At 36.9% G+C, this 27,671-nt stretch overlaps 1 protein-coding gene and 2 long non-coding RNA genes across 11 annotated transcripts in view; 2 read left to right on the top strand and 1 right to left on the bottom strand.

Moving 5' to 3' along the window:
• Positions 1–826: 826 nt before the first annotated feature.
• On the top strand, positions 827–3,161 carry LOC146470741 (uncharacterized). The gene is made up of 3 exons (XR_014866964.1): positions 827–1,239; positions 1,513–1,651; positions 3,028–3,161. It is a non-coding gene; the product is annotated as an uncharacterized LOC146470741 (long non-coding RNA).
• A 4,030-nt stretch (positions 3,162–7,191) lies between these two features.
• On the top strand, positions 7,192–12,564 carry LOC146470740 (uncharacterized). Its single transcript, XR_014866963.1, has 3 exons — positions 7,192–9,889; positions 10,367–10,438; positions 10,673–12,564. It is a non-coding gene; the product is annotated as an uncharacterized LOC146470740 (long non-coding RNA).
• Positions 12,565–12,647: 83 nt separating this feature from the next.
• The window catches only part of LOC146470739 (uncharacterized), a 35,209-nt gene continuing 20,185 nt past the window's right edge, over positions 12,648–27,671 (bottom strand). For 4 of the 9 annotated variants that reach the window (XM_085121602.1, XM_085121601.1, XM_085121603.1 and 1 more), the window contains 8 exons: positions 27,404–27,458; positions 23,133–23,916; positions 22,744–22,798; positions 19,139–19,256; positions 18,473–18,531; positions 14,732–14,809; positions 14,377–14,494; positions 12,648–13,536 (listed from right to left, as the gene is read on the bottom strand). In XM_085121602.1, coding sequence (XP_084977728.1) covers positions 13,496–13,536; positions 14,377–14,494; positions 14,732–14,809; positions 18,473–18,531; positions 19,139–19,145 — 303 coding nt within the window. In that variant the 5' untranslated portion in view covers positions 19,146–19,256; positions 22,744–22,798; positions 23,133–23,916; positions 27,404–27,458 and the 3' untranslated portion in view covers positions 12,648–13,495. Of the gene's footprint in view, positions 13,537–14,376; positions 14,810–18,472; positions 19,257–22,743; positions 22,799–23,132; positions 23,917–27,403; positions 27,459–27,671 lie in introns of those variants that run through there. The other 5 variants (XM_085121610.1, XM_085121606.1, XM_085121605.1 and 2 more) reach the window with 5 other exon arrangements.

Here is a 27,671-nt window from a genome sequence, read left to right as displayed (position 1 = left end):
AGACCTCATAGGAAACAGGACTTCTTTTCTGATTGGTTGATTTTGATCCAAACTCTGCAGACACGGAGTCTGGAGCTTTGATCCAGCACAAACTCTCACCTTGTTTAGAACAAGCTGATTTAATATACTCCTCATGATCAAGCAGCGGAAAGTGGAGAAGTTACAAGAATTTCGAGACAGCAACTTCAATATTTAAATAACAAGACATCTGGACATAAAATACGGGCTAAAGCCCCGGTAAACGTGGTAACTTACACGAATTTGACGGCATGCGCGAGACAGAAGATTGAAAATGGAAATGAAGAAATTACTGTCGCTTTTTATTGAAAACCAAAGATGAGTCCAACAATTCTACTGCATCACCGATCAGAGGAATGAGTGTAGTGACAATCTGCATTCCCTGCTATTAGAGGTCTCTATGATTTAAAGGACTTTAAGACCAACAAAACAGTAGTTATTGGCCGCGGCCCGGCCTCTGTTTTCCGGTGAATTTACGGTAAGCTGATTTCGATAAGTTGTCTCATTTAAATTAGACTTGGTGTAATAAAGTACTATGGATTGAAATTCGTTGTGTTTTCGTTGCTCCATATATCATGTTCAAGCTTAATGGTATTAAACGCTCCCTGTCAGTTTTTTTAATGTAGTGACCGTTGCAGTTAGATTTATATCTTGCTTTGAAACTTAAATCAGTTGAGATTCTAAAGCATGGGTGTCAGTAAAACGCGGGGTCGGGGTATTTTTTTCTTTTTTTTTTCTTTTTAACATCACAGATCATTTGTGGGTCAAATAAGGATTAAAGCCAATATAAGAAAGTTAAGTCTCTAAAGCTTACTAGATTAGGATAGGTCATCGGTGACAACACTCGATGCAGCTCCGTATTCTGGCGGACATTGGTTCCGTAAATTGACTACCTTTTATTCTTCTAAGAAACGAAATGAGGCAAAAAATACAAGGTACGAGACAATATATTTCCTTGAACTAACAAATTCTTGAACTAGAACGTGCATGATCTTACTATGAACACCCCCACGATTTTCGACGCCATTTTGACGAGTAGGCAAACAGGCTTGAAATAACAGTGTTTGTATAAATAAATAAATAAATAAATGAAAAGTCTTTATTTCCTCACAAGATAAAAAATACATATCTCATGTCACAATATTTGAGTAAAAAGTATATACATCTAAGCTATTTACAATTAAAATACGCTCACATAGCTAAATTGTATTTAAAAATTAGGTGATAATAATAATAATAATAATAATAATAATAATAATAATAATAATAATAATAATAATGGTTTATTAACAGATCCACTGGGTGGCTCTTCCCTGTTAAAATACAATAATTACAATTACAAAATAAATCAAATTAAATTAAATTAAGTTATTTACAAATTATAAAGCAGAAACAGGATTGACGGAAAACAATTACAGTAAAAACTAATGGCTTTGTACTCTGTTTCTTAAAAAATTCCTTGAGAGTCTTAAAAAGGTTCTGTAATCCTTACAGGTGATTAATGCAAGAGTCAAATAATTTTCATAAAACATCTCTGCTAAAAAATTCATGAATTGGAAACTTTTAGCACTAGGAAAAGGATTTTAGGAAAAAAAGTAGAGGGATGTAGCTGTGCCAGAAAGCGTCCAGTCGTGTTTTGAACTTTCCGAACATTTCTCTGTAAAGCGAACCAGCCGTAAACTGCTACTAAAAATAGTTCGCGGGAAAAAAATACAGGAAAATGTATGGAAAGTTCAAAACACGACTAGACGCTTTCTGGCACAGTTACATCCCTCCAATTTTTGTTTCTTAAAATCCTTTTCCTAATGCCAAAAGTTTCCAATTCATGAATTTTTCAGCAGCAGTTTCAAGCCTGTTTGCCTACTCGTCAAAATGGCGTCGAAAACCATGATAAGGCCTATTTACATGTCAGTTTTGATGTCAGCAATTACATTTCAGAGTTCTCGTAGAAATTTCCCTAGTATTTTAAATCTTTTTTTTTTGTCAGTTAATGCGTCTTTTTCGGAAAGATTTCCAGAGAAATGTTCTACATTCCATTCAAATGCCGAGCTTTACAAAGGAATTCGAAAGCATGTTTATTTCATTCTCGGAAATAATAGTCACGCGTGACATGGATTGACTGTAACAAACGAGCACGATCATGGAAGGCGACGGGGGTGTTCATAGTAAGTTCATGTACAATCTAGTTCAAGAATTTGTTAGTTCAAGGAAATATATTGTCTTGTACCTTGTATTTTTTGCCTCATTTCGTTTCTTAGAAGAATAAAAGGTAGTCAATTCAGAGAACTAATGTCCGCCAGAATACGGAATTGCGAGTGTTGTCACCGATGACCTATCCTATCTAGTAAGCTTTAGAGACTTATCTTTTTTATATTGGCTTTAATCCTTATTTGACCCACAAATGACTTGTGATGTTAAAAAGAAAAAAGAAAAAAAAAGGAAACTAAAAAGAAAGAAAAAAAAGAAAGGAAAAAAAAAAGAAAGAAAAAAGAAAGAGAAAAAAAAAGAAAGGGAAAAAAAAAGAAGAAAAAATGACCCCGACCCTGGCCCCGACGCCGACCCCGCGTTTTACTGACACCCCTAAAGCATCTAGAATAAGATTGTTCAAATCTTGAGTTAAGATGAAATTATGACTTACCACAGGACTTTGAATCTAAGAAAAAAATCATCTTAATCTAAGACGCCATCATCATAGAAATAAGAAGAAAGTCGTCTTATCCTAAGATGAATCGTCTTCAATTGAGATTTATGCGCTGTCTTACCACAGCACCAGAATTAAGAGTAAAAAACGTCTTAAAGTAAGATTTTAGTTTTTACAGAGCGCTGAAATTCACATTCAAACCTGTAGTATTTTGTAGAGTGGATTCCCAGGAGCACGCAAAATTTTTTGAGAACATCTACAGCTCACATGATGATTTGCAGATCTTGTTTACGATCTCACATGTTTCACCTTGACACAAAATCTAGAACAGGAATTTCTTTGCTATGAAATTACCGAGTGTTCCTTAGAAGTTGTTCTTTTGATTTACAGTATTGAAAACCTGTGTTTTCCTTCCAAGAACCACAAATTGCCACACATGAAAGACACGGCAGCCATTTGGAATTGAAAACAATGATCTTCCGTATAAATAAAGCTGACTGAGATCTCATCAACCTGTGGTGGTGAACTTGACCCACCTTCGGGTAAATTCTGCAATTCCAAAAGCTTCTGATTTACTGACTTTCACACAACACGGTAGCATAGTGGCTACTTACCTTCCCAGAAGGCAGTAGCCATAAAAACGTTACGTGTTTACTGATGTTATGTTTTATTTGTTTATTCACTCTTTGCATGACATTTCCAGTTGAACTACATCACGTTTATCACAAAGCGATGCCCTAGACTCTCAGTGAGTCTTTTATAAAGACTAAAGTCCTAAAGTTAATTCTGGCTCCCAGCAATGTGGCTTGGGCTCCTAACTTTCAGTTTTTAGGCTGCAACCTTGAAAAGGATGATACCGCAAGCACTGGTCATAAAACGTATCAGGCCATTTGTTCCCAACCAGTCAATGGAAATAATTTATACATAATTAGTCTAATTATTAATATTATTTATTATATCCATTCGAAAATCAGCATGGGTTCTGTTGGCTAGCATAGAGAAATGAAAATCATGTATGTATGTAGATCACACACATCCTGCATGCAACTAGGATCAGTAGTGTTAAAAGTTAAAGTGCAAGATACTGGTGAACAAAGAATGATTGCAAATTTTAAGCTTAGTTAAGTTTTCATTTATTCTTGCTGCTACTACATGTAGCTTAATGTTATACTTGTGGCACTGGTACATTTTTCTGAACTCATATCATTTTGAAAAGTAAGAGGTAAAGAATTGTCAGGTCAGCTGATTGCCTTTTAGGGCTCTCGTGAAGTTTGGAGCTGCATGTTGGATTGAGCATCACACTTTTAAAAAATGTGTTGCCTGGTTGGTAAATTCAAACATATACAGACACTATCACCTGCAACATCAAGGTTCTATATAATGAGCATTCAGCTATGATAGGTGTAAATAGTTGTGACCCTTACTGGCAACCCTGTGTGTTAATGGTAATCAAAGAAATGCATTTTCCAGGCACCATCACACATCTTGCGTAATTGTACCTGATATGAACATCATGATGCTCATTGGTGATTTCCATGTGGAGGTTGGAGGAAAGAAGAGCATTTGTTCACTCAGCTGTTATATAATGCATTTGTTATTGGCTTCTCTATAGGGGGAAGGGGAAGAAACAACAAGAAAAAACCCAGGAAACTCTAGACTAAAGTCCAAATGACAGAGGGAAACCTAGACTTGATTGTGAAAGGGTACTTGTTATAGGGTTCATTCTGCCAAAGATGCTTATGCTTTAAGATATGAATTATAGCCTTATGGATTGCAAATTAAAGGGGCAAATATTGTCCTTTTTTGGGAAGACTTAACCCTTTCAACTGCCATGGCAAACCAGCTCCGATTGAATGTTGCAGAGAATTTGTCTGGAACCTGAAGTATATTATGCCACCAGGCGTTTATTTCCTCCCTCTCTATGGCTCGTGATGAGCTGTTCCATTACCCATGAATCCTCCTGGCCAGCAAAGCTCTGGTCAATCTTCCACACCTTGATGCACTGCAGGAGGCGAGCAGTCAGCTGAGCAATGACCAAGTCACAACTCTAGCAGTTCCAGACTTGATGCTGAACATTTTGCGTCAGTTACCATTCCCAGTGCTGTTGAGAGACATTCACAACAGCACTTGCTTGATCCCATCATAATCACCAGCAGCCTCTCCCGAGAGGAGAGAAGAGGCTTCTTGAGGACATCCTGAAAGGAGAAAACTGAACTTTGTAACCATTCTAGTTCTTTAAATTCTTCAGTTGGGGGTGGGAGTGTAGTTAGTTAGGATAACAGTTAGGACCATTAACCTCTAGATTAGATAATTAACCATGGGTACCCAATAACCTAGCAATAGCCATAACATTGACCATAACTTCTAACGCTAACTTCCTAATTGTAGTCCTGACTAACCACAACCCCATCCTTTACTTCAAAATGGATTGGACCGGTTACAAAGTTCAGTGTTCTCTTTTTGGGGAGTCCTTTAGAAGTTTCTTCTCTCCCCTCAGGAAAGGCTGCTGATGACTGTGACAGGATCGAGTAGGTGCTGTTGTGAATGTCTAACCACTCTGGGGATGGTTACTAATGTTAATGTTGAGCATCACAGTCTGGAACTGCTGGAGTTCTGACTCAGTCATTGTTCATGTTACTACTCACCTTCTGCAGTGCATCAAGATCTGGAAGATTGTCCAGAGCTTTGCTGGACAAGAGGATTCATTGGTCGTGGAACAGTTCATCATCACGTCCCACAGAAAGAACTTACTGTTCTTTTAATTCAGTGGCAGCACCACCTCTGGAGCAGGTCACACAGACACCGAGTAGTACCCAGAACCTTGCAGAATCCTTCTGTTCTGTGTAACAAGCAATCTGTACAATGTTCATAAAGTCTACTAGAGATCGTTAAGTGGTACAGAGTCATTTCATTGCTTCAAGTGCAATGGTTGAGGGCCACTGTATACAAAAATGAAGGCCAACAAAGGGAACACATCACTTCTTCTCCTCTTTCTGAACGAAGCTTTCACTTAAAAAGCAGAGCAAGAGTAAATATTTTTCCGATCCAATGTAGAAATTCAATATTCATATCATTCTAAGTAGTTGTACAGCTCCTGAAGCAGACTCGTACCCAGTATTTTTTCCTTTTTCTTTTTTTTTTGTAATTTCTTTTTTCAACCACACACATTACAATACTTACAATAACTTACGACTAACTTAACAAGGATAAATTGAGGCACGCAGGGTGTCATGGGAAGAGGCGCCTCTTCTAATGCGCCTCCTCAATCCATCCTCTTGTCTAATCTTCTCACCCCACAAAACACATAAATAGCGACTGGATACGAGTCTGCTCCTGAAGTGATTAATTTGTGTCCTAACCTTCACCATAATACTAAACCTTTCTATAATCTGGTTCTTAAGCTATCACTAATGCCAACTTAAACATGTCTAGGCCTTCTCTTTTTGTAATGCTCATCCTAACCTCTAACTTATGTTCATGTTCATGCACTAATTCTAATCCTTGCTTTCTGTATGCACATGGCACAAATTGATTTCCCATTTCAGGGACTGTACCAGGACTCCAAGTTAGGATTGATCCAAGTCAGGAGAGATTTGTCAGAGACTCTGGCACTTTGAAACCTGGGGTCTGTAAGGTGGGGTAGGGAAGCAAGGTAGGACATGGTATACTGTGGCTTCCCTTGGCACCCGAAGACCACTCATTCCTTCAGTCAGCACGGGGGGAGGGGGGTGGGGGTCACCCCAACTGAAGCAGGTTTTATAGATCTGGAGTTGCCTTCCTGGCCTTATTGATATAGCTGGGTGAAAAATTGTTCTTCTTGTGGGTATTACCAATGAACAATAAAAGATCTATCTCTAGATTCTGTAGCCCGATGGTGCTCTGTGGTCACCAGTTCCAATGAACATTTCAAGGAATATACCATTATAAATGCCAGCCAGTAAAACAACGTGAGAATGTCATTTTATGGGACTGTTGACTGCTGTGACTGTTCAGGAAGACCACGTCGGCTGTAGAAGAGCAGCACCAGCAAGAATATCAGCATGCACAGACCGACGGGGAAGGTGTTACATTTGGCTTATTATGTAACTTTTGTCACTTGCTTTTATTCATTCGATTGTTATTTTCAGGGGCACCCAACAACAATTTTCTCTCAGATCCTTTGAAACGTTATTTTAGGCGATCTGGAGTGGCTTTAAGGCTCTATAGGTTCATTTCAGGCAGCGCTATAATATTTTTATCTGTTTGGTCATTCTAGGGGAACTTCAGTGTTTTCGAAATTAGTAGGGTATTTTTGTCCATTTCCCAAAAACCTTAGGTCTTATTTCCTTTCCGAAAATCTTAGCTGACCTTTTTTCAGTACCCGAAACAACATTTTTATCAATCCGAAAACACTAGGCCTTAAATTTCCCATATCACGAAAGTTCGTGGTGAAAATTCCCTTCCCTAACGTCTTGGTTTCTGATGAGAATCAAACCTGTGATGTTCTGTACACTGTTTCTAGCTACTGGCAATAGACCAAACCGCACCTACGGTGTTAATTCCTCAGCATTAGGTTTCATGTCAGTCCACAATATTTGAGCATCTGCAAGAGTTTACATGAACTCACTTTCATGTCTGTCGTCTGTTGCCTCACCAGCCCTTCCATCTACAGAGGGCATCAGCATTTGCAATAAAATTCTGCATCAATTATTGCATTTTTAGAGTTTTAATAGGCACATGTGCACTAAAATCATCACATCAATAAGAAATCAGCTCAGAATGTAATTAAATTAATCAAAGTGGAGCACAATCAATCTAAGGTAGAAGCAGAGCATGAAAAGCTTCAAATTCCCCAAGGCAAAAGCTAGCAAAGCTGTTGTGCGTGTAATTATGAAGTATGCAAGCTCTTTTCTCCAAATTTTGTTGTGACGTCCTTACTTCATCAATGGGGCCAAACATATCTAACATTCCAAAAATTTGTAGTGAAAAAATCAAGTGTTTAAAAAGTAATCCTCTTAGGCAAAACTATAGTTATATTAAAAATTCCCTTCAATGGGAACACAGGCTTCAATGTATTTAGAGGTAACATGAAATACAATGGTGGTGAGTCAGGAAAATTGTATTGTTTGTGCTTGGGATATGAGATACAGTCAACAACTAAGTAATTATGCATTAGAAGTACAGTAAGTTCAGTTTTCAGGATTGACTTGTGTTTACTTTGCTGTTTAAGGCCTCATTTGTTTACATGCATCCTCTAATAAGTGCACCATAGGCTTTTCTCAAACTAGAAAAATCAGGAGACCAGTTGCCAAGACATAGAAAAAACAGAAGAATGTGCAGGTGCCAGAAATTTGAGATCTGCAATGAAGACCTCCAGAGGGAAACGGTAAATACAAGAAGGAATTTGCCTACAATATGTGAGTGTTTTTTGTAAGAGTTGTTCCTTAAATGGTTCTCATACAGCATACCAAATGTCTGACCACTGTTTGCAGGACCAGAGGGCCTTTTACTGTCTGTGGTTTGTGATATTTTATTGTTAAAGAATAGAGAATCTATTCCCGCTTTGGCTGAGTCCATACGTCACAAAATTAACAAGAGTTGTAAATGCTGTGGGCCATTCTACCCAACTCTGGGTTTAGGTCCTTTTCTTTTTAAATATCCCTTTCCTCAGGCCGTAAAATGTTGCCACTTATTCAGTATGCAGTATTTAATGTGGAAATTGGCCTGTGAGAACTTAATAAATACCCTCCATACAGGGAAAGAGTCAGAGCCCTTTTACTTGCTGCAGATTGGGATGCTTAAGAATAGAGAATGTTTCTCATTGTGCATCTATTCCCGCTTTGGACGAGTCCATACATCACAACAAGAGTTGTAAATGCTGTGGGCCATTCTACCCAACTCTGGGTTTAGGTCCTTTTTTTAAACATCCCTTTCCTCAGGCAGTAAAACTTTTCCACTTATTGAGTATGCAATGTTTAATGTAGAAATTGGCCTGTGAGAACTGAATGAATGCCCTTTATATAGGATCAGAGAGCCTTATACTGGCTGCAGTTTGGGATGTTGAAAAATAGGGAACATTTCTCATTTTTGTCCTTTCCCGCCTTGGCGTGTCTACAGCTGACTATAAGAAATGTAAATGCTGTAGGCCATTCTTCCCAATCCTGGGTTTGGATGATTATTCTTATAGAACACCCCTTTCTTCAGGTAGTGGAGCATTTTGCACTCATTCAGCATGCAGAGTTGATTCTATAAAAGTGTGAAGTATTATACTTTTGATATGACATTAAGAATGAAACATGGAGATTTTTTTCAATGCTGCAACTAGGAGTATTGCTACTCCCCCCCCCCCCCCCCCCCTGGATAAGATGCTTGGCCATCGCAGGCTTACAACCAGCAGCATGTTGCCAGTACCCATTTATACGCCTGGGTGAAGAGAGACAATGTGGAGCAAAGTTTCTTGTCTTAGGAAACAACAGAGCAATGAAGAGACCAACCTGGCCATGGACCACCGACCCTCCGATTGAAAGTCTGATGCGCTTACTACTACACCACCGTGCCTCCACAGAGTTGTACCTTGTTGGCAAGTGCATGGTCGTTTTTGGAAAGTAATAATTAACTGGCAACTGTCTTGGCAGTGAGAATACAGGAAGCAACAGTTTGATTATTATGAATTCCACTGAATAAATTTAAGATTTAAGACAAGAAGTTTACATTGCTTTGTTAGACTGGTTTTGAAAGGAATCTGTCCCAGTGATTAAGACGATTAGCAGTCAATTAGTAGATATGTAGATATTGGTATTTTTTTTTTTTTGGTTTTGTACTGATATTAGTATTATTGAGTCATATTCAAAATAGTTACTGAAAAGCCTTGCGAGGAGTGATTATTAAAGTTTGATTGATTGATTGAATTAAAATTTAAATACGATAGAGACCCCCATGAAGGAGTTCATCTCCTTTTTGTATTGTGAGTGCAATGTGTTTAGTTTCTTTAATTTCAGCATTGCCAAGTGTTTTGTTTCCGTTTGAGGTCTGTTAAGTTTATTATTGTGTTCACTCATAAGTGCTCTTAAGGTTTGTCTCTCAACTAGTAAAAAAACTGAAGAAGGCTGACATCCAAAGAAGAAGCCTAAAAGGGGATCATCCAGAAAGAAAGAAAATGCCTCATGCATGTAGTGACCTTTGACTGGAGTGTAGCTGGCATAACTGCAAAATAGACCTTTCTGTAGGATGCTGTTTATTTGTATTGTAGAGGTGTGGAAATTTACCTTTTTTTTGTTGCTTGCACAAAGGAATTTATATATCATGAAACTAAGATGAATGTACCGGTAAATGGCCTTGAACTTTCACAGTAAATACCTTAATGACTTGTCAAATGGTATTTTTTTTTCAAACTTCCCCGTTTTCTAGAGTTTAAGAGCAAGCGTGATTCTGGACATTGAATAACTTTACAAACTTTCCCTCTATGCAGAATTTCATTCTTGTGCTCTGTGTAAAGGATACCTGATTTTTTGTGGCCGGACTTCTGCTAGTTGTCTCTTGTTAAAATAAAACTTAAGGAGTCCTAGAAATAATGCAAAGATGCTCAAACCCTCATGAAAGACTTAAAAGCTTTAGAGAGGAAGTGGTGAATACTTGTACATTAGTTTTGCCCTTCTTTCAACTCCTGAAGACAGCTTAATGTGTTATAGCAGCTGGTATGGAACTTAAATTTTTGTACTTTTTCCACAGTGACTAACAGCAACCAGGAACAGTTGTCAGATGCTCTTTCACAAATGATAACCAGTTAGTGGAAAGCATGTGGTAAGGAAAAGGTCACTTGTATCACCAAACACAGTAATATTTTTCCTAAATTCAAGCTTGTCTTTTGATCTTGTTCCTGCAAGGTTATCTCAAACATATATTGTAAGGTTATAAAAAATGGAAAACATCCTCTTAGGAAACAGACACCACAACAATCACAATCTCATTTTGACAAAAAAATGGAGTTAATTTCTGTGACCTTTGATTGCATTCTTGTTATGACATTATTTTCAGCAGGACAAGTATTTGGAAGGCCAACCAAAACATAAATGATGATTGGAAAAAGAAAACATCATACCAAATTGGGACTGCATCATTTACACCCTTGCAGTCAACCGCCTTCATATGCAGTAATTGAGGCAGAGAATGCCACTCCTGGATACAACTGTGCTCTCACAGCTGGAGCTGAACATCAATCAACTAATGAAGAGCTGGATTTAGTGCATTTTGAGACAGATGACAATGTTGTGGGTATTTGCTAACTACATGTACATCAAACAAATCTGTTGACACTTTTGGCTGTTTTTGAGGCCTTAGCAGCCAAAAATGTCTCAAGTAAATATTTTAAATATTCCACATGTGAAAGTATATTATGTTTGTCCAGTGCTTTTCTGATGATCAAGGCTGTTAGCTTACAGGAGGCAAGTTGCTTGAGGTCCAAAGTAATTTTTCTGGCCACCTAAATGTTTTACTCTAGCTTGAACTTCACAGCTTCTGGCCTCACAGGGCTCCATCAAATTTTCTGTAGGTAACAGCCTAAATTTTTGATGCAAGATGAATTGTAGTATTTTACTCTATATCTTTATTACCAGTATCTAAAGTATTGGTCAAAAGAAATGGTCACATTTACCTTTGGCATTGAGCGCTGGGAGCCAACTCCTATGCAATAAACATGAACCAAATGCAATTATATCTACTGACTCCTTTGAGCAGACTATTTATTTATTTATTTAAGTTACTTCCCTTAACCGTTTAAGCCCAGATAGTGACACACATGCATATTCTCCTCACAATATCACGACTTGTTCAAGAATTCAGCCTATGAGAACATTTAGACAAATACTCCTAACTAATGTCATGAGAAAAATACAGAGACTAGTGAGGAGAAAATGTATGCTGATGTTAAGGCTTAAAAGGATGAATATTCCAAATTATTAAATCCTCAGCCTCGGATATTGCATTTCTCGCGTTCTGATTGGTTCACTAAATCTCGGTTATCAGCTCATATACCGTAGTTTGACCTTACATGGAAAACGAAAGCCCCAGGTGTCGCTAAGCTAATTTTTTTTTCGGCAGGAAGCAAAAGTTTCTTTGGAAAAATGTAAAAAAGAAAAAAGGAAAAGAAAGAAATACCAAACAATGCCATCTCAATATAACAACAATAAAAGCCACAAAGTTCGGTATGACACACTATTTAATGGTACGTATCTCTGAAGTTTCCTTTAAAATCTTCAAAATTGCAAGATTTTACGATTTTTCAGATCACATAACAACAACAATAACAGCCGGTTACCTTCAAAAATTTCAGGATGGCTTGCAAATCCTGGCGGTAAGAGGTTAAAGCCAATCGAAGAAATTTCTCAGGAAGAGCTTCATGCCTGCCTTTATGTTTTTAAGAATTTACGAGGACTTCAGATGGTTCATCTATGAAATCCGTACGAGCGGCGGCCATAATGTTCGTTTCCGTCGCTCGGCACCACTCAGCAAAACATTTGCACTAATGTGCACAGCTCTTACGCTTCTCAAATAAGCTTGAAGTTTAAAAACTTGCACTGAATGCTTGACTCATGCTTGTCTCAGTGAGGTTGTACCTCGTACACTTGGACTTGCCTGAAGTGTTTTAAATCGTCCGCGAGGAATTCAGTTCAGCATGAAAAAAATCGTCCTTGCCCTGATCTCTTCCTTCGCTCGGCACCACACAGCAGAACATTTGCTCAAATGTGCACAGCTATTACGCTTCTCGATGAGCTGGAACTTCAAAAGCACTTGAATGCTTGTCTCAGAAAGGTTGTAATTCGTACATTTAAACGTTTCTTGAATTTTAGATGTCCGACTGTGTCCGATTTTCTTCAATTTCGATTCTTCATTCAACTCCGTTTGCAAACCGCTTCGTGTGTCACGTGATCATTAGGTTTCGCGCGCTTTGGTCAGAATCTGGTCGTTTAAACTTGAAAGAAATATTTTCTTAAAATATAAAAATTCAGTAAACTTCAACAGCAATGTCCAAACGCAGAGAATTTAATAAAACAGTTATTCCATTCGCGCTTGTTGGATATGAGATTAGTTATAGCCAACTCGGCGCTTCGCGCCTCGTTGGCTATTTACCATCTCATATCCAACGCGCACTCATGGAATAATTATGGTCACAAGGTGAACAAACAGAGGTACACTGTTGACATCAAATTGTTACTGGATGACTACATAACACTTGCTTCTTACTTAAATCTTTTATGTGCCAAGATGGCACATGCTAATAACAAAAAGAGGGTTAGCTCACTGGCATCAACCATACCTCTCACTGTTTTATGTACTTTTATATGAATAGAGGGAAGCCTGTGAGTGTCAAACATAGCCATCTGGTGACAGGGTATTTTATGTGTATAATATTGTTAGTAAAGGAGTGGCCTGCTGGTATCAAACATTACTATCACTATCTGACTATGTGACACTCCTTAATCTTAGTAAAGGAATGAAATCTTTAATGTGCTAAGTGCTACTGGGTTATGTTAAATATGAGTAACTACACAGAGTGTAGCCAGCCTCAAACGTGACACTATGTGACACTCATTTCTTGTTGAAATGATGGAGTAAAATGTTTAATATGCAAAGATGGTGCCATGATTGCAGAGTATGTTATCTCAGAATACTTATAGCAGATAAAGGGGTAACTTATTTGGCATCAGTTATAACTTTCACTGTCTGAATACATGACTCCTTAGAAATAAATAAGTAAATTCTTACATGTAGCAATGTGGCACATGGACATAAGGTGTTTTAACTGCTCATGCACAAATAACTGGCAGCCTGGGAGCATCAATCACATCCCTCACTGCCTGACTATGCAGTACTTCTTGCTTGTTCACGTGATGGAGTAAAATCTATAATAAACCAAGATGGAATGGGATTACAGGATATTTAATAAGGGAGTGCTTATAACTTGAGCCAGCCTATTAGCATCACACATAACTGTCACTGACTGATTACATGACACTCCTTATACATGACACTCCTTAATCTCAGAAAAGGAGTGATGCCATCCACCATAACTATCACTGACTGACTTCTTGACGCACCTGAATATTTTAGTTTTTGTTTTTTATGACACTCCTTAATTGTAGAAGTAAAGGAATTAAATCTTTAGCATTCCAACATGGCACATGGTGAAAGGGTATTTTTTGCGTAGAGTGTAATATTGGAAATAAAGGAGTAACCTGTTGGTACGAAACAGTACCATCACTATCTGAATGTGACACTACTTAACCTTAGAAAAGGAATGAAATCTTTAATGCACTAAGCTGGTACTGGGTTACGTTAAATATCAGTGAGTAACTACACAGAGTGGCATATTTATATGCAAACACACATGGTTACTGGATATTTTGTCTGCATATTAACATAAAGGGATGGCAAAACCTTATAGTGACTGACTAACGCAAAACTCTTTACTCAAAAAACAGGAGCAAATGCTTAAAACAGCTTTTCTATTAATAACAATTTTTAATCTTTTTAATTTTTTATTTCTTATCTTTTATGATTTTATTCAGAGTAATTTAGAATAAGTGAGTTGCCACTTTACATGGTAAGCAGCACTGTCTAAAGGTCAGTATGACTTAATTGAATGCCCAGTATAACAATTATAAATGTAAATGAATGATTGAAAGCTTAATCACTTATTACAGCCTGCATAGAAACCTGAATCCACACCAAAACTGGTATACCTGTAGAGTTGTATTGCTGCAGAAGCTCACATGAGCCTCTGAATTTTATGGCGAGGGAACGCATTATTTCAAACAAGGTAAATGACCTACATATCCAGGTCAGCACACTGAAGTCACTATAACAAAATGAAATGCATGTCTTTAAATGCCATACTCAGAGAAAAAAGTACAGAACCATGCATACCCTACATAATGTTGTACACCATACATATCCTACATACAGTAGGACACTCTGTGTGCCCAACATACCGTTCTACACCCTATGCACCATGCATATCCTAGTAGACCCTTTGTATTCTGTATAGATTAGTGTATTCCGTGTAGCTGTAAGTTAATATACGACTCTATTTCATCTGCAAACTCTTTTATTTCCTTGTAACCAGAATACTCCATAGAACCATAACATCTGGAAGTCCTGCAGAACTGGTATATACTAAGTAAGAATAATAAAAGTAATTAATAATAATAATAATCCTCATAATAATTGTTATTATTATCTGAATTTAAGTGATAAACAATTTTATTTAAATCTCGTATAAAACTTATGTATAAGTAAATAAATGCAAAATCACTATTGTAATAATAATAATAATTATTATTATTATTATGGAGGCAGTATGTCAACATCTGGAAATCAATTAAAAATTTTAAAAATCTTGAAATGGTCTATGCTTAATCTAGCTATGAGGTGGATGCAACGGAAGTTTGAGCATCTTATAAATAATCTAGCACAAGACCTTGAAAGTTCAGGTTACTACTTAGGACAGACTTCTGCATCCGTCCTACAACATCTCTGCTACGCTTTGCTCCTAGTATTTCTACCAAGTACATCCATTATAATGTTGATTTGAGTGATCTTGTAGCCCGGTACTGCTTCTTGGTTTTCTGTCATAGTGGGGCGTACTTGCGGGGTTTCCTTCTCATCCTTTTGTTTCCGGTTCTCAATCCAAGGGCAGCTCATCTCCAACAGGGTTACTGTCTTCCTCTCCTTATCTACAATCCTCATGTCCACTCATTATTATTATTATTATTATTATTAGTATTATTATTATTATTACTATTATTATTATTATTAGTATTATCAGAAAATTCTGAATAACCCTTAAGGCAGGAATATTCAGAAACTTAAACTCTCTGCATACTTTCGAATTATACTGCATACTCTTGAAATAAATTTGATGGAATATTTTAAGCCTGGTGAATTAATAATGTGAATGATGTATTATTCAGTAATGACACAGGCATACTCGGAATAAATCTGAGTGCTCCTATCAGGACTTGAACCTAAGACCTTCCACCTACTAGTTCGGAAGTTCTAGCACTAAGTTCAAATTCATGGGACAAACACCTTGCATACTGCTAGTATTGGAATGTCGTGTGTGGCATATGCCTAGTGGAATGATGGTGATGGAATATTTAAAGCCTGGTGAATAAATGAGAATGATGAATTATTCAGTAATTAACACAGGCATAGTCAGGAAAAATCTGAGTACTCCTTAGTCCTATTTGGAGTCGAACCTAAGACCTGATTACTAGTTCAGATGCTCTACCACTAAGTTACAGGAGACTTGTGGGAGCTAAGGCCATGAAATATACATGCTACATTATGACACAATTATTATCATGAAAGGTGTTAGTCAGTGTGGTTTGAAATGACAACCTCTTTCCCAGGGTCGTCTCTCTTCCTCCTTCAACAATGGACTCTGGTTGCAGCTGATCATGGGACTGAACACAAACCTTTTTCCTCAGTTGGGGTACACTCATTCTATTATTTTCTTTGCAAGAGCTGGACAAAAACAAAAGAAATCCAAGGGTACCTGCAAAACAACCCTTAAATTACTTGTAATAAATTGCTAGATTCTCTGTCCAAATTGTCTTGTATTCGCTTGTGAAACAAAAGGAGAATTTGACGTTACATCAAGTCACATCTTTTGCTCTATAAATCGAAATTTAGTTCATGTGATTTTTTCAGTAACAGCATTATAATTCACTCAAATGAAAATACAAACACATTCTTGTCAATAATTTTTATTTAATTAAGTTACATCAATTATTCAGGCCGGAGCGTAGCGAGGTTAATAAATTTGTCGGGCCAAGCCAAGCTAAGCCACGTGCATTCGAGCAAAAAATATATTGATATATATATGTATATATATTTCGTTGAAGATGTCCGCAGTGTTGCCTGGCAACAGTGAAAAACAAAGTTTGAAAGACGTCAGACAAAGAAAAGGTTGCTAGGCAGCAACAGGGTGAGAGACAGACTAGCACCAGGCGCACTTTGTTTGAGCAAAATTTGCATACATCGGGAGAGTTTTGCTTTCATTGCCCGATCAAATTTCAACTGCAATGTTCATCAATATTCACTGGATGGAAATATCTCTTCAGAATCTTTTCCCTTTCTTCCATAAAATCTTTTTTTTGAAAGATTGCATTGAAGAAATTACACGTTTTGTGGCCGCAGTAAAATAATTTCCGTGGGAAATAAATTCTTTGAACACGACAGCGCTGCACGCCTGTTGTACATTTCCTTGTGTCAGGAATGGATTTCAACCGCAAACTAACCTGTGAAACTACGAAAACACCATGCTCATCAAAATAGTTGCCTGCATGTTCAGAAACCTTTTAATCTCCTTATTTGATGCTACAATACAAGTTAAGAGGGCTTTCCACCTAGCCCTAGCTTCGCGAGGTTTTGCGAGTCACGTATTTCTAGTTAAATTAATTAATTTGTCAATTAATTTGCATAAAGCATAGTAATGAATGTGCACTACCACTGAGCTCAAGGAGACTCGTGGGAGCTAAGCCATTAAACTAGGTTCATGGGAAAGTCATGCATACTGCAAGGATTAGAATGTCATGAGTGGCATATGAACAATGGAATAAATGTGATAGAATATGAATGAATGAGAATGATATATTATTCAGTAAGTGATACAGGCATACTCAGAAAACATCCGAGTGCTCTTATCAGGATTCGAACCTAGGACCTTCTGATTACTAGTTCAGATGCTCCACCACTGAGCTACAGTAGACTCCTGGGAGCTAAGGCCATTAAACAAGGTTCATGGGGCAAACATCCTGCATACTGCTAGGATTAAGATGCCATGTGTGGATATGTGTAATGGAATAAAATAATGTGATGGAATATTTTAATCTTTGTAAATAAATGAGAATGATGTATTATTCAGTAAGTGAAAGAGACATACTCAGAAAAAATCCTAGTGTTCCTATCAGGAGTCAAACCTAAGACCTTCTGATTACTAGTTCAAATGCTCTACCACTGAGCTGCAGGAGACTTGTGGCAGCTAAGGTCATTAAATTAAATATACTGCATATTTCAAACTCCTGTACACCATGTATTAACCTGTACAGCTTTAAACACCCATTCACCCTATATCACCTGTACATTATTGACAACCTGGAGGCCCCAAATAGTGTTGCCTGATATGTTCATGTCATTTACATTTAGCATCTTTTATGGTACAATTATTATTACCATGAAAGGTATTTGTCAGTGTGGGTTGAAATGACAACCTCCTTCCCAGGGTCCTCTCTCTTCCTCTACAAAAGACTCTGGTTGCAGCTGATCATGGGACTGAACACAAAACTTTTTCCCCGGTTGGGGTACACTCGTTCTATTGTTTTCTTTGTAAGAGCTGGACAGAGATTTTTTAGTAGATACGTAAACAAAAGAAATGCAAGGGTACCATGAATTACTTGTGATAAATTGCTAGATTCTCCTTCCAAATTGTCTTGCATCTGCTCGTGAAACAAAAGGAGAATTTGACATTACATCAAAAGTCACATCCTTTGCTTTATAACTTGAAATTTAGTTTATGCGATTCTTTCAGTAACAGCATTATAATTCACTAAAATGAAAATACAAATACATTCTTGTCAATAAGATTTATTTATTTAATTAGCTTTTTATTTAATTAACTTAATTTGTCGATTTATTTGCATTTGGCATAGTAATGAATATTTATTTGGTTACTGATTTCCTATAAAAAAAAGAAAAAATTTGGATCACCGTGAATCAATGCTCTGAGCTCACTCAGTGTTTCACGCACGGGGAATAACTTAAAATCAAAAGTACCTTGGAATTATATTCACATGCAGCTTCCTTCAGTCCACTGGTATTTCTGAACAATGGCACTTAAGATGAATACACCAGCTGGTTAAATTCTATTGCCAAAAATTCTTGGTGTTCCATGATTTATTATTCAGTAAGTGACATAGGCATATTGGAAAAAATCTGAGTGCTCCTATCAGAAGTCGAACCTAAGACCTTGCCATTGCTAGTTCGAATGCTCTACCACTGAGCAACTGGAGACTTGTTGGAGCTAAGGCCATCAAACTAGGTCTGTGGAATGAACATCCTTCATACTGCTAGGATTGGAATGTCATGTGTGGCATTATATATGCGCAAATGGAATAAATGTGATGTAATATTTTAAACGCGAATAAATGAGAATGATGTATTATTCAGTAAGTGACACAGGCATACTTGAAAAATTTTGAGTGCACTTATCAGGAGAAGAACCTCAGACCTTCCGGTTACTAGTTTGGATGCTGTACCTGTGACTGAGCTACAGGAGACGTGTGGGAACAAAGGCTGTTAAAATAAGTTCATGGGAAAAACATTCTGCATACTGCTAGATTACATGCAGCTTCCTTCAGTCCATTGGTATTTGTGAACAATGATACTTAAGATGAATACGCAGCCTGCTTTAATTCTATTAAAAAACTTTAAGCTCTGTACCAGCCATAACAGGCTGAGGTTAGCTGGTCTCCTTCTTGAACAGTATGTGTTGGCACATTGCGACATCAGCTTTGGGTCTTAGGGCACATGGCATGCTTAACTGCTTCTGGCTGCATGCCTGTAATGGACAAATTTGCAAGGAATACACCACTTAACTTCTAATCTAATTGTGAAAGTAAAAAAATGAACCAAAGACAAATACAGCGTAGATCAAATTTTCATACTTTGCACTAATCTGTTATAAATCATTTACTGTATTGGATAGTCTTTAATCTATTTAAAGCCAAGTTAAAAAAGAGCTTATCAAGGTTTACTACAGCCAATACATATAGCTAAACTTCCTTTTATTTGCAACTTGAACATTCAACATGGTGGACTACAAGAATGTGCTTCCTACAAGCAAGATTGCGGGTAACCGCTGACCAGCTGACCAACACTATTTGATGTTAGTCAACTACTCAACCAAACTGAAAAACCAAAGCGAACTACTAGACTGCCTTTGTAGTCACTAGCAACATATGTTTAAAAATTTAATATCATGGTTGGCAGTTTTCAACACTGCATGTTTTTTTATGTACCCTTAATTTAAATGAAAGGGTTTTCAGCAATTTAAGACAATTACCACATTAAATGAAAGGTTTTTGAACAATTTAAGACAATTACCACAAAAGATAGCAGACTTTAATTGATTAGAAAACTTTTACAAATTAAATTGTTACTGTTTGAGTGAATTTATATCATGCAAGAACTCTTACAACTTTAACTACAAGTTAAAAATGATAACGGTGATAAAAAGATTAAAAGTTACTGACAAATGATAATATCTATGAAAATAAATAATATTATTAATCAAGCTAATGAGATAAAGATTTCAAAGAAAATTTAACAGGTCATCAAATGCAAATCAAATACAAAAAGATTGTAACTTGTATCTCCCAGTCAAATGGGACTGGATATACATGCTGATGTCTGTATGTACATTATGGAGGAAAGACAAAGTCTTTAATATTCATCATCATCAATCAAAACACTCTGCATACTTTCGAATTATACTGCATACTCTTGAAATAAATTTGATGGAATATTTTAAGCCTGATGAATTAATAATGTGAATGATGTATTATTCAGTAATGACACAGGCATACTCGGAATAAATCTGTGTGCTCTTATCAGGACTTGAGCCTAAGACCTTCCACCTACTAGTTCGGACGTTCTAGCACTAAGTTCAAATTCATGGGACAAACACTTTGCATACTGCTAGTATTGGAATGTCGTGTGTGGCATATGCCTAGTGGAATGATGGTGATGGAATATTTAAAGCCTGGTGAATAAATGAGAATGATGAATTATTCAGTAATTAACACAGGCATAGTCAGGAAAAATCTGAGTACTCCTTAGTCCTATTTGGAGTCGAACCTAAGACCTGATTACTAGTTCAGATGCTCTACCACTAAGTTACAGGAGACTTGTGGGAGCTAAGGCCATGAAATATACATGCTACATTATGACACAATTATTATCATGAAAGGTGTTAGTCAGTGTGGTTTGAAATGACAACCTCTTTCCCAGGGTCGTCTCTCTTCCTCCTTCAACAATGGACTCTGGTTGCAGCTGATCATGGGACTGAACACAAACCTTTTTCCTCAGTTGGGGTACACTCATTCTATTATTTTCTTTGCAAGAGCTGGACAAAAACAAAAGAAATCCAAGGGTACCTGCAAAACAACCCTTAAATTACTTGTAATAAATTGCTAGATTCTCTGTCCAAATTGTCTTGTATTCGCTTGTGAAACAAAAGGAGAATTTGACGTTACATCAAGTCACATCTTTTGCTCTATAAATCGAAATTTAGTTCATGTGATTTTTTCAGTAACAGCATTATAATTCACTCAAATGAAAATACAAACACATTCTTGTCAATAATTTTTATTTAATTAAGTTGCATCAATTATTCAGGCCCGAGCGTAGCGAGGTTAATAAATTTGTCGGGCCAAGCCAAGCTAAGCCGCATGCATTCGAGCAAAAAATATATTGATATATATATGTATATATATTTCGTTGAAGATGTCCGCAGTGTTGCCTGGCAACAGTGAAAAACAAAGTTTGAAAGACGTCAGACAAAGAAAAGGTTGCTAGGCAGCAACAGGGTGAGAGACAGACTAGCACCAGGCGCACTTTGTTTGAGCAAAATTTGCATACATCGGGAGAGTTTTGCTTTCATTGCCCGATCAAATTTCAACTGCAATGTTCATCAATATTCACTGGATGGAAATATCTCTTCAGAATCTTTTCCCTTTCTTCCATAAAATCTTTTTTTTGAAAGATTGCATTGAAGAAATTACACGTTTTGTGGCCGCAGTAAAATAATTTCCGTGGGAAATAAATTCTTTGAACACGACAGCGCTGCACGCCTGTTGTACATTTCCTTGTGTCAGGAATGGATTTCAACCGCAAACTAACCTGTGAAACTACGAAAACACCATGCTCATCAAAATAGTTGCCTGCATTTTCAGAAACCTTTTAATCTCCTTATTTGATGCTACAATACAAGTTAAGAGGGCTTTCCACCTAGCCCTAGCTTCGCGAGGTTTTGCGAGTCACGTATTTCTAGTTAAATTAATTAATTTGTCAATTAATTTGCATAAAGCATAGTAATGAATGTGCACTACCACTGAGCTCAAGGAGACTCGTGGGAGCTAAGCCATTAAACTAGGTTCATGGGAAAGACATGCATACTGCAAGGATTAGAATGTCATGAGTGGCATATGAACAATGGAATAAATGTGATAGAATATGAATGAATGAGAATGATATATTATTCAGTAAGTGATACAGGCATACTCAGAAAACATCCGAGTGCTCTTATCAGGATTCGAACCTAGGACCTTCTGATTACTAGTTCAGATGCTCCACCACTGAGCTACAGTAGACTCCTGGGAGCTAAGGCCATTAAACAAGGTTCATGGGGCAAACATCCTGCATACTGCTAGGATTAAGATGCCATGTGTGGATATGTGTAATGGAATAAAATAATGTGATGGAATATTTTAATCTTTGTAAATAAATGAGAATGATGTATTATTCAGTAAGTGAAAGAGACATACTCAGAAAAAATCCTAGTGTTCCTATCAGGAGTCAAACCTAAGACCTTCTGATTACTAGTTCAAATGCTCTACCACTGAGCTGCAGGAGACTTGTGGCAGCTAAGGTCATTAAATTAAATATACTGCATATTTCAAACTCCTGTACACCATGTATTAACCTGTACAGCTTTAAACACCCATTCACCCTATATCACCTGTACATTATTGACAACCTGGAGGCCCCAAATAGTGTTGCCTGATATGTTCATGTCATTTACATTTAGCATCTTTTATGGTACAATTATTATTACCATGAAAGGTATTTGTCAGTGTGGGTTGAAATGACAACCTCCTTCCCAGGGTCCTCTCTCTTCCTCTACAAAAGACTCTGGTTGCAGCTGATCATGGGACTGAACACAAAACTTTTTCCCCGGTTGGGGTACACTCGTTCTATTGTTTTCTTTGTAAGAGCTGGACAGAGATTTTTTAGTAGATACGTAAACAAAAGAAATGCAAGGGTACCATGAATTACTTGTGATAAATTGCTAGATTCTCCTTCCAAATTGTCTTGCATCTGCTCGTGAAACAAAAGGAGAATTTGACATTACATCAAAAGTCACATCCTTTGCTTTATAACTTGAAATTTAGTTTATGCGATTCTTTCAGTAACAGCATTATAATTCACTAAAATGAAAATACAAATACATTCTTGTCAATAAGATTTATTTATTTAATTAGCTTTTTATTTAATTAACTTAATTTGTCGATTTATTTGCATTTGGCATAGTAATGAATATTTATTTGGTTACTGATTTCCTATAAAAAAAAGAAAAAATTTGGATCACCGTGAATCAATGCTCTGAGCTCACTCAGTGTTTCACGCACGGGGAATAACTTAAAATCAAAAGTACCTTGGAATTATATTCACATGCAGCTTCCTTCAGTCCACTGGTATTTCTGAACAATGGCACTTAAGATGAATACACCAGCTGGTTAAATTCTATTGCCAAAAATTCTTGGTGTTCCATGATTTATTATTCAGTAAGTGACATAGGCATATTGGAAAAAATCTGAGTGCTCCTATCAGAAGTCGAACCTAAGACCTTGCCATTGCTAGTTCGAATGCTCTACCACTGAGCAACTGGAGACTTGTTGGAGCTAAGGCCATCAAACTAGGTCTGTGGAATGAACATCCTTCATACTGCTAGGATTGGAATGTCATGTGTGGCATTATATATGCGCAAATGGAATAAATGTGATGTAATATTTTAAACGCGAATAAATGAGAATGATGTATTATTCAGTAAGTGACACAGGCATACTTGAAAAATTTTGAGTGCACTTATCAGGAGAAGAACCTCAGACCTTCCGGTTACTAGTTTGGATGCTGTACCTGTGACTGAGCTACAGGAGACGTGTGGGAACAAAGGCTGTTAAAATAAGTTCATGGGAAAAACATTCTGCATACTGCTAGATTACATGCAGCTTCCTTCAGTCCATTGGTATTTGTGAACAATGATACTTAAGATGAATACGCAGCCTGCTTTAATTCTATTAAAAAACTTTAAGCTCTGTACCAGCCATAACAGGCTGAGGTTAGCTGGTCTCCTTCTTGAACAGTATGTGTTGGCACATTGCGACATCAGCTTTGGGTCTTAGGGCACATGGCATGCTTAACTGCTTCTGGCTGCATGCCTGTAATGGACAAATTTGCAAGGAATACACCACTTAACTTCTAATCTAATTGTGAAAGTAAAAAAATGAACCAAAGACAAATACAGCGTAGATCAAATTTTCATACTTTGCACTAATCTGTTATAAATCATTTACTGTATTGGATAGTCTTTAATCTATTTAAAGCCAAGTTAAAAAAGAGCTTATCAAGGTTTACTACAGCCAATACATATAGCTAAACTTCCTTTTATTTGCAACTTGAACATTCAACATGGTGGACTACAAGAATGTGCTTCCTACAAGCAAGATTGCAGGTAACCGCTGACCAGCTGACCAACACTATTTGATGTTAGTCAACTACTCAACCAAACCGAAAAACCAAAGCGAACTACTAGACTGCCTTTGTAGTCACTAGCAACATATGTTTAAAAATTTAATATCATGGTTGGCAGTTTTCAACACTGCATGTTTTTTTATGTACCCTTAATTTAAATGAAAGGGTTTTCAGCAATTTAAGACAATTACCACATTAAATGAAAGGTTTTTGAACAATTTAAGACAATTACCACAAAAGATAGCAGACTTTAATTGATTAGAAAACTTTTACAAATTAAATTGTTACTGTTTGAGTGAATTTATATCATGCAAGAACTCTTACAACTTTAACTACAAGTTAAAAATGATAACGGTGATAAAAAGATTAAAAGTTACTGACAAATGATAATATCTATGAAAATAAATAATATTATTAATCAAGCTAATGAGATAAAGATTTCAAAGAAAATTTAACAGGTCATCAAATGCAAATCAAATACAAAAAGATTGTAACTTGTATCTCCCAGTCAAATGGGACTGGATATACATGCTGATGTCTGTATGTACATTATGGAGGAAAGACAAAGTCTTTAATATTCATCATCATCAATCAAAACACTCTGCATACTTTCGAATTATACTGCATACTCTTGAAATAAATTTGATGGAATATTTTAAGCCTGATGAATTAATAATGTGAATGATGTATTATTCAGTAATGACACAGGCATACTCGGAATAAATCTGTGTGCTCTTATCAGGACTTGAGCCTAAGACCTTCCACCTACTAGTTCGGACGTTCTAGCACTAAGTTCAAATTCATGGGACAAACACTTTGCATACTGCTAGTATTGGAATGTCGTGTGTGGCATATGCCTAGTGGAATGATGGTGATGGAATATTTAAAGCCTGGTGAATAAATGAGAATGATGAATTATTCAGTAATTAACACAGGCATAGTCAGGAAAAATCTGAGTACTCCTTAGTCCTATTTGGAGTCGAACCTAAGACCTGATTACTAGTTCAGATGCTCTACCACTAAGTTACAGGAGACTTGTGGGAGCTAAGGCCATGAAATATACATGCTACATTATGACACAATTATTATCATGAAAGGTGTTAGTCAGTGTGGTTTGAAATGACAACCTCTTTCCCAGGGTCGTCTCTCTTCCTCCTTCAACAATGGACTCTGGTTGCAGCTGATCATGGGACTGAACACAAACCTTTTTCCTCAGTTGGGGTACACTCATTCTATTATTTTCTTTGCAAGAGCTGGACAAAAACAAAAGAAATCCAAGGGTACCTGCAAAACAACCCTTAAATTACTTGTAATAAATTGCTAGATTCTCTGTCCAAATTGTCTTGTATTCGCTTGTGAAACAAAAGGAGAATTTGACGTTACATCAAGTCACATCTTTTGCTCTATAAATCGAAATTTAGTTCATGTGATTTTTTCAGTAACAGCATTATAATTCACTCAAATGAAAATACAAACACATTCTTGTCAATAATTTTTATTTAATTAAGTTGCATCAATTATTCAGGCCCGAGCGTAGCGAGGTTAATAAATTTGTCGGGCCAAGCCAAGCTAAGCCGCATGCATTCGAGCAAAAAATATATTGATATATATATGTATATATATTTCGTTGAAGATGTCCGCAGTGTTGCCTGGCAACAGTGAAAAACAAAGTTTGAAAGACGTCAGACAAAGAAAAGGTTGCTAGGCAGCAACAGGGTGAGAGACAGACTAGCACCAGGCGCACTTTGTTTGAGCAAAATTTGCATACATCGGGAGAGTTTTGCTTTCATTGCCCGATCAAATTTCAACTGCAATGTTCATCAATATTCACTGGATGGAAATATCTCTTCAGAATCTTTTCCCTTTCTTCCATAAAATCTTTTTTTTGAAAGATTGCATTGAAGAAATTACACGTTTTGTGGCCGCAGTAAAATAATTTCCGTGGGAAATAAATTCTTTGAACACGACAGCGCTGCACGCCTGTTGTACATTTCCTTGTGTCAGGAATGGATTTCAACCGCAAACTAACCTGTGAAACTACGAAAACACCATGCTCATCAAAATAGTTGCCTGCATTTTCAGAAACCTTTTAATCTCCTTATTTGATGCTACAATACAAGTTAAGAGGGCTTTCCACCTAGCCCTAGCTTCGCGAGGTTTTGCGAGTCACGTATTTCTAGTTAAATTAATTAATTTGTCAATTAATTTGCATAAAGCATAGTAATGAATGTGCACTACCACTGAGCTCAAGGAGACTCGTGGGAGCTAAGCCATTAAACTAGGTTCATGGGAAAGACATGCATACTGCAAGGATTAGAATGTCATGAGTGGCATATGAACAATGGAATAAATGTGATAGAATATGAATGAATGAGAATGATATATTATTCAGTAAGTGATACAGGCATACTCAGAAAACATCCGAGTGCTCTTATCAGGATTCGAACCTAGGACCTTCTGATTACTAGTTCAGATGCTCCACCACTGAGCTACAGTAGACTCCTGGGAGCTAAGGCCATTAAACAAGGTTCATGGGGCAAACATCCTGCATACTGCTAGGATTAAGATGCCATGTGTGGATATGTGTAATGGAATAAAATAATGTGATGGAATATTTTAATCTTTGTAAATAAATGAGAATGATGTATTATTCAGTAAGTGAAAGAGACATACTCAGAAAAAATCCTAGTGTTCCTATCAGGAGTCAAACCTAAGACCTTCTGATTACTAGTTCAAATGCTCTACCACTGAGCTGCAGGAGACTTGTGGCAGCTAAGGTCATTAAATTAAATATACTGCATATTTCAAACTCCTGTACACCATGTATTAACCTGTACAGCTTTAAACACCCATTCACCCTATATCACCTGTACATTATTGACAACCTGGAGGCCCCAAATAGTGTTGCCTGATATGTTCATGTCATTTACATTTAGCATCTTTTATGGTACAATTATTATTACCATGAAAGGTATTTGTCAGTGTGGGTTGAAATGACAACCTCCTTCCCAGGGTCCTCTCTCTTCCTCTACAAAAGACTCTGGTTGCAGCTGATCATGGGACTGAACACAAAACTTTTTCCCCGGTTGGGGTACACTCGTTCTATTGTTTTCTTTGTAAGAGCTGGACAGAGATTTTTTAGTAGATACGTAAACAAAAGAAATGCAAGGGTACCATGAATTACTTGTGATAAATTGCTAGATTCTCCTTCCAAATTGTCTTGCATCTGCTCGTGAAACAAAAGGAGAATTTGACATTACATCAAAAGTCACATCCTTTGCTTTATAACTTGAAATTTAGTTTATGCGATTCTTTCAGTAACAGCATTATAATTCACTAAAATGAAAATACAAATACATTCTTGTCAATAAGATTTATTTATTTAATTAGCTTTTTATTTAATTAACTTAATTTGTCGATTTATTTGCATTTGGCATAGTAA

This window comes from Pavona decussata, unplaced genomic scaffold, assembly GCF_977016875.1.
Source record: "Pavona decussata unplaced genomic scaffold, jaPavDecu1.1 SCAFFOLD_111, whole genome shotgun sequence".
Taxonomy (NCBI): Eukaryota; Metazoa; Cnidaria; class Anthozoa; order Scleractinia; family Agariciidae; genus Pavona; species Pavona decussata.
This window is presented reverse-complemented; position numbering and strand designations above follow the sequence as displayed.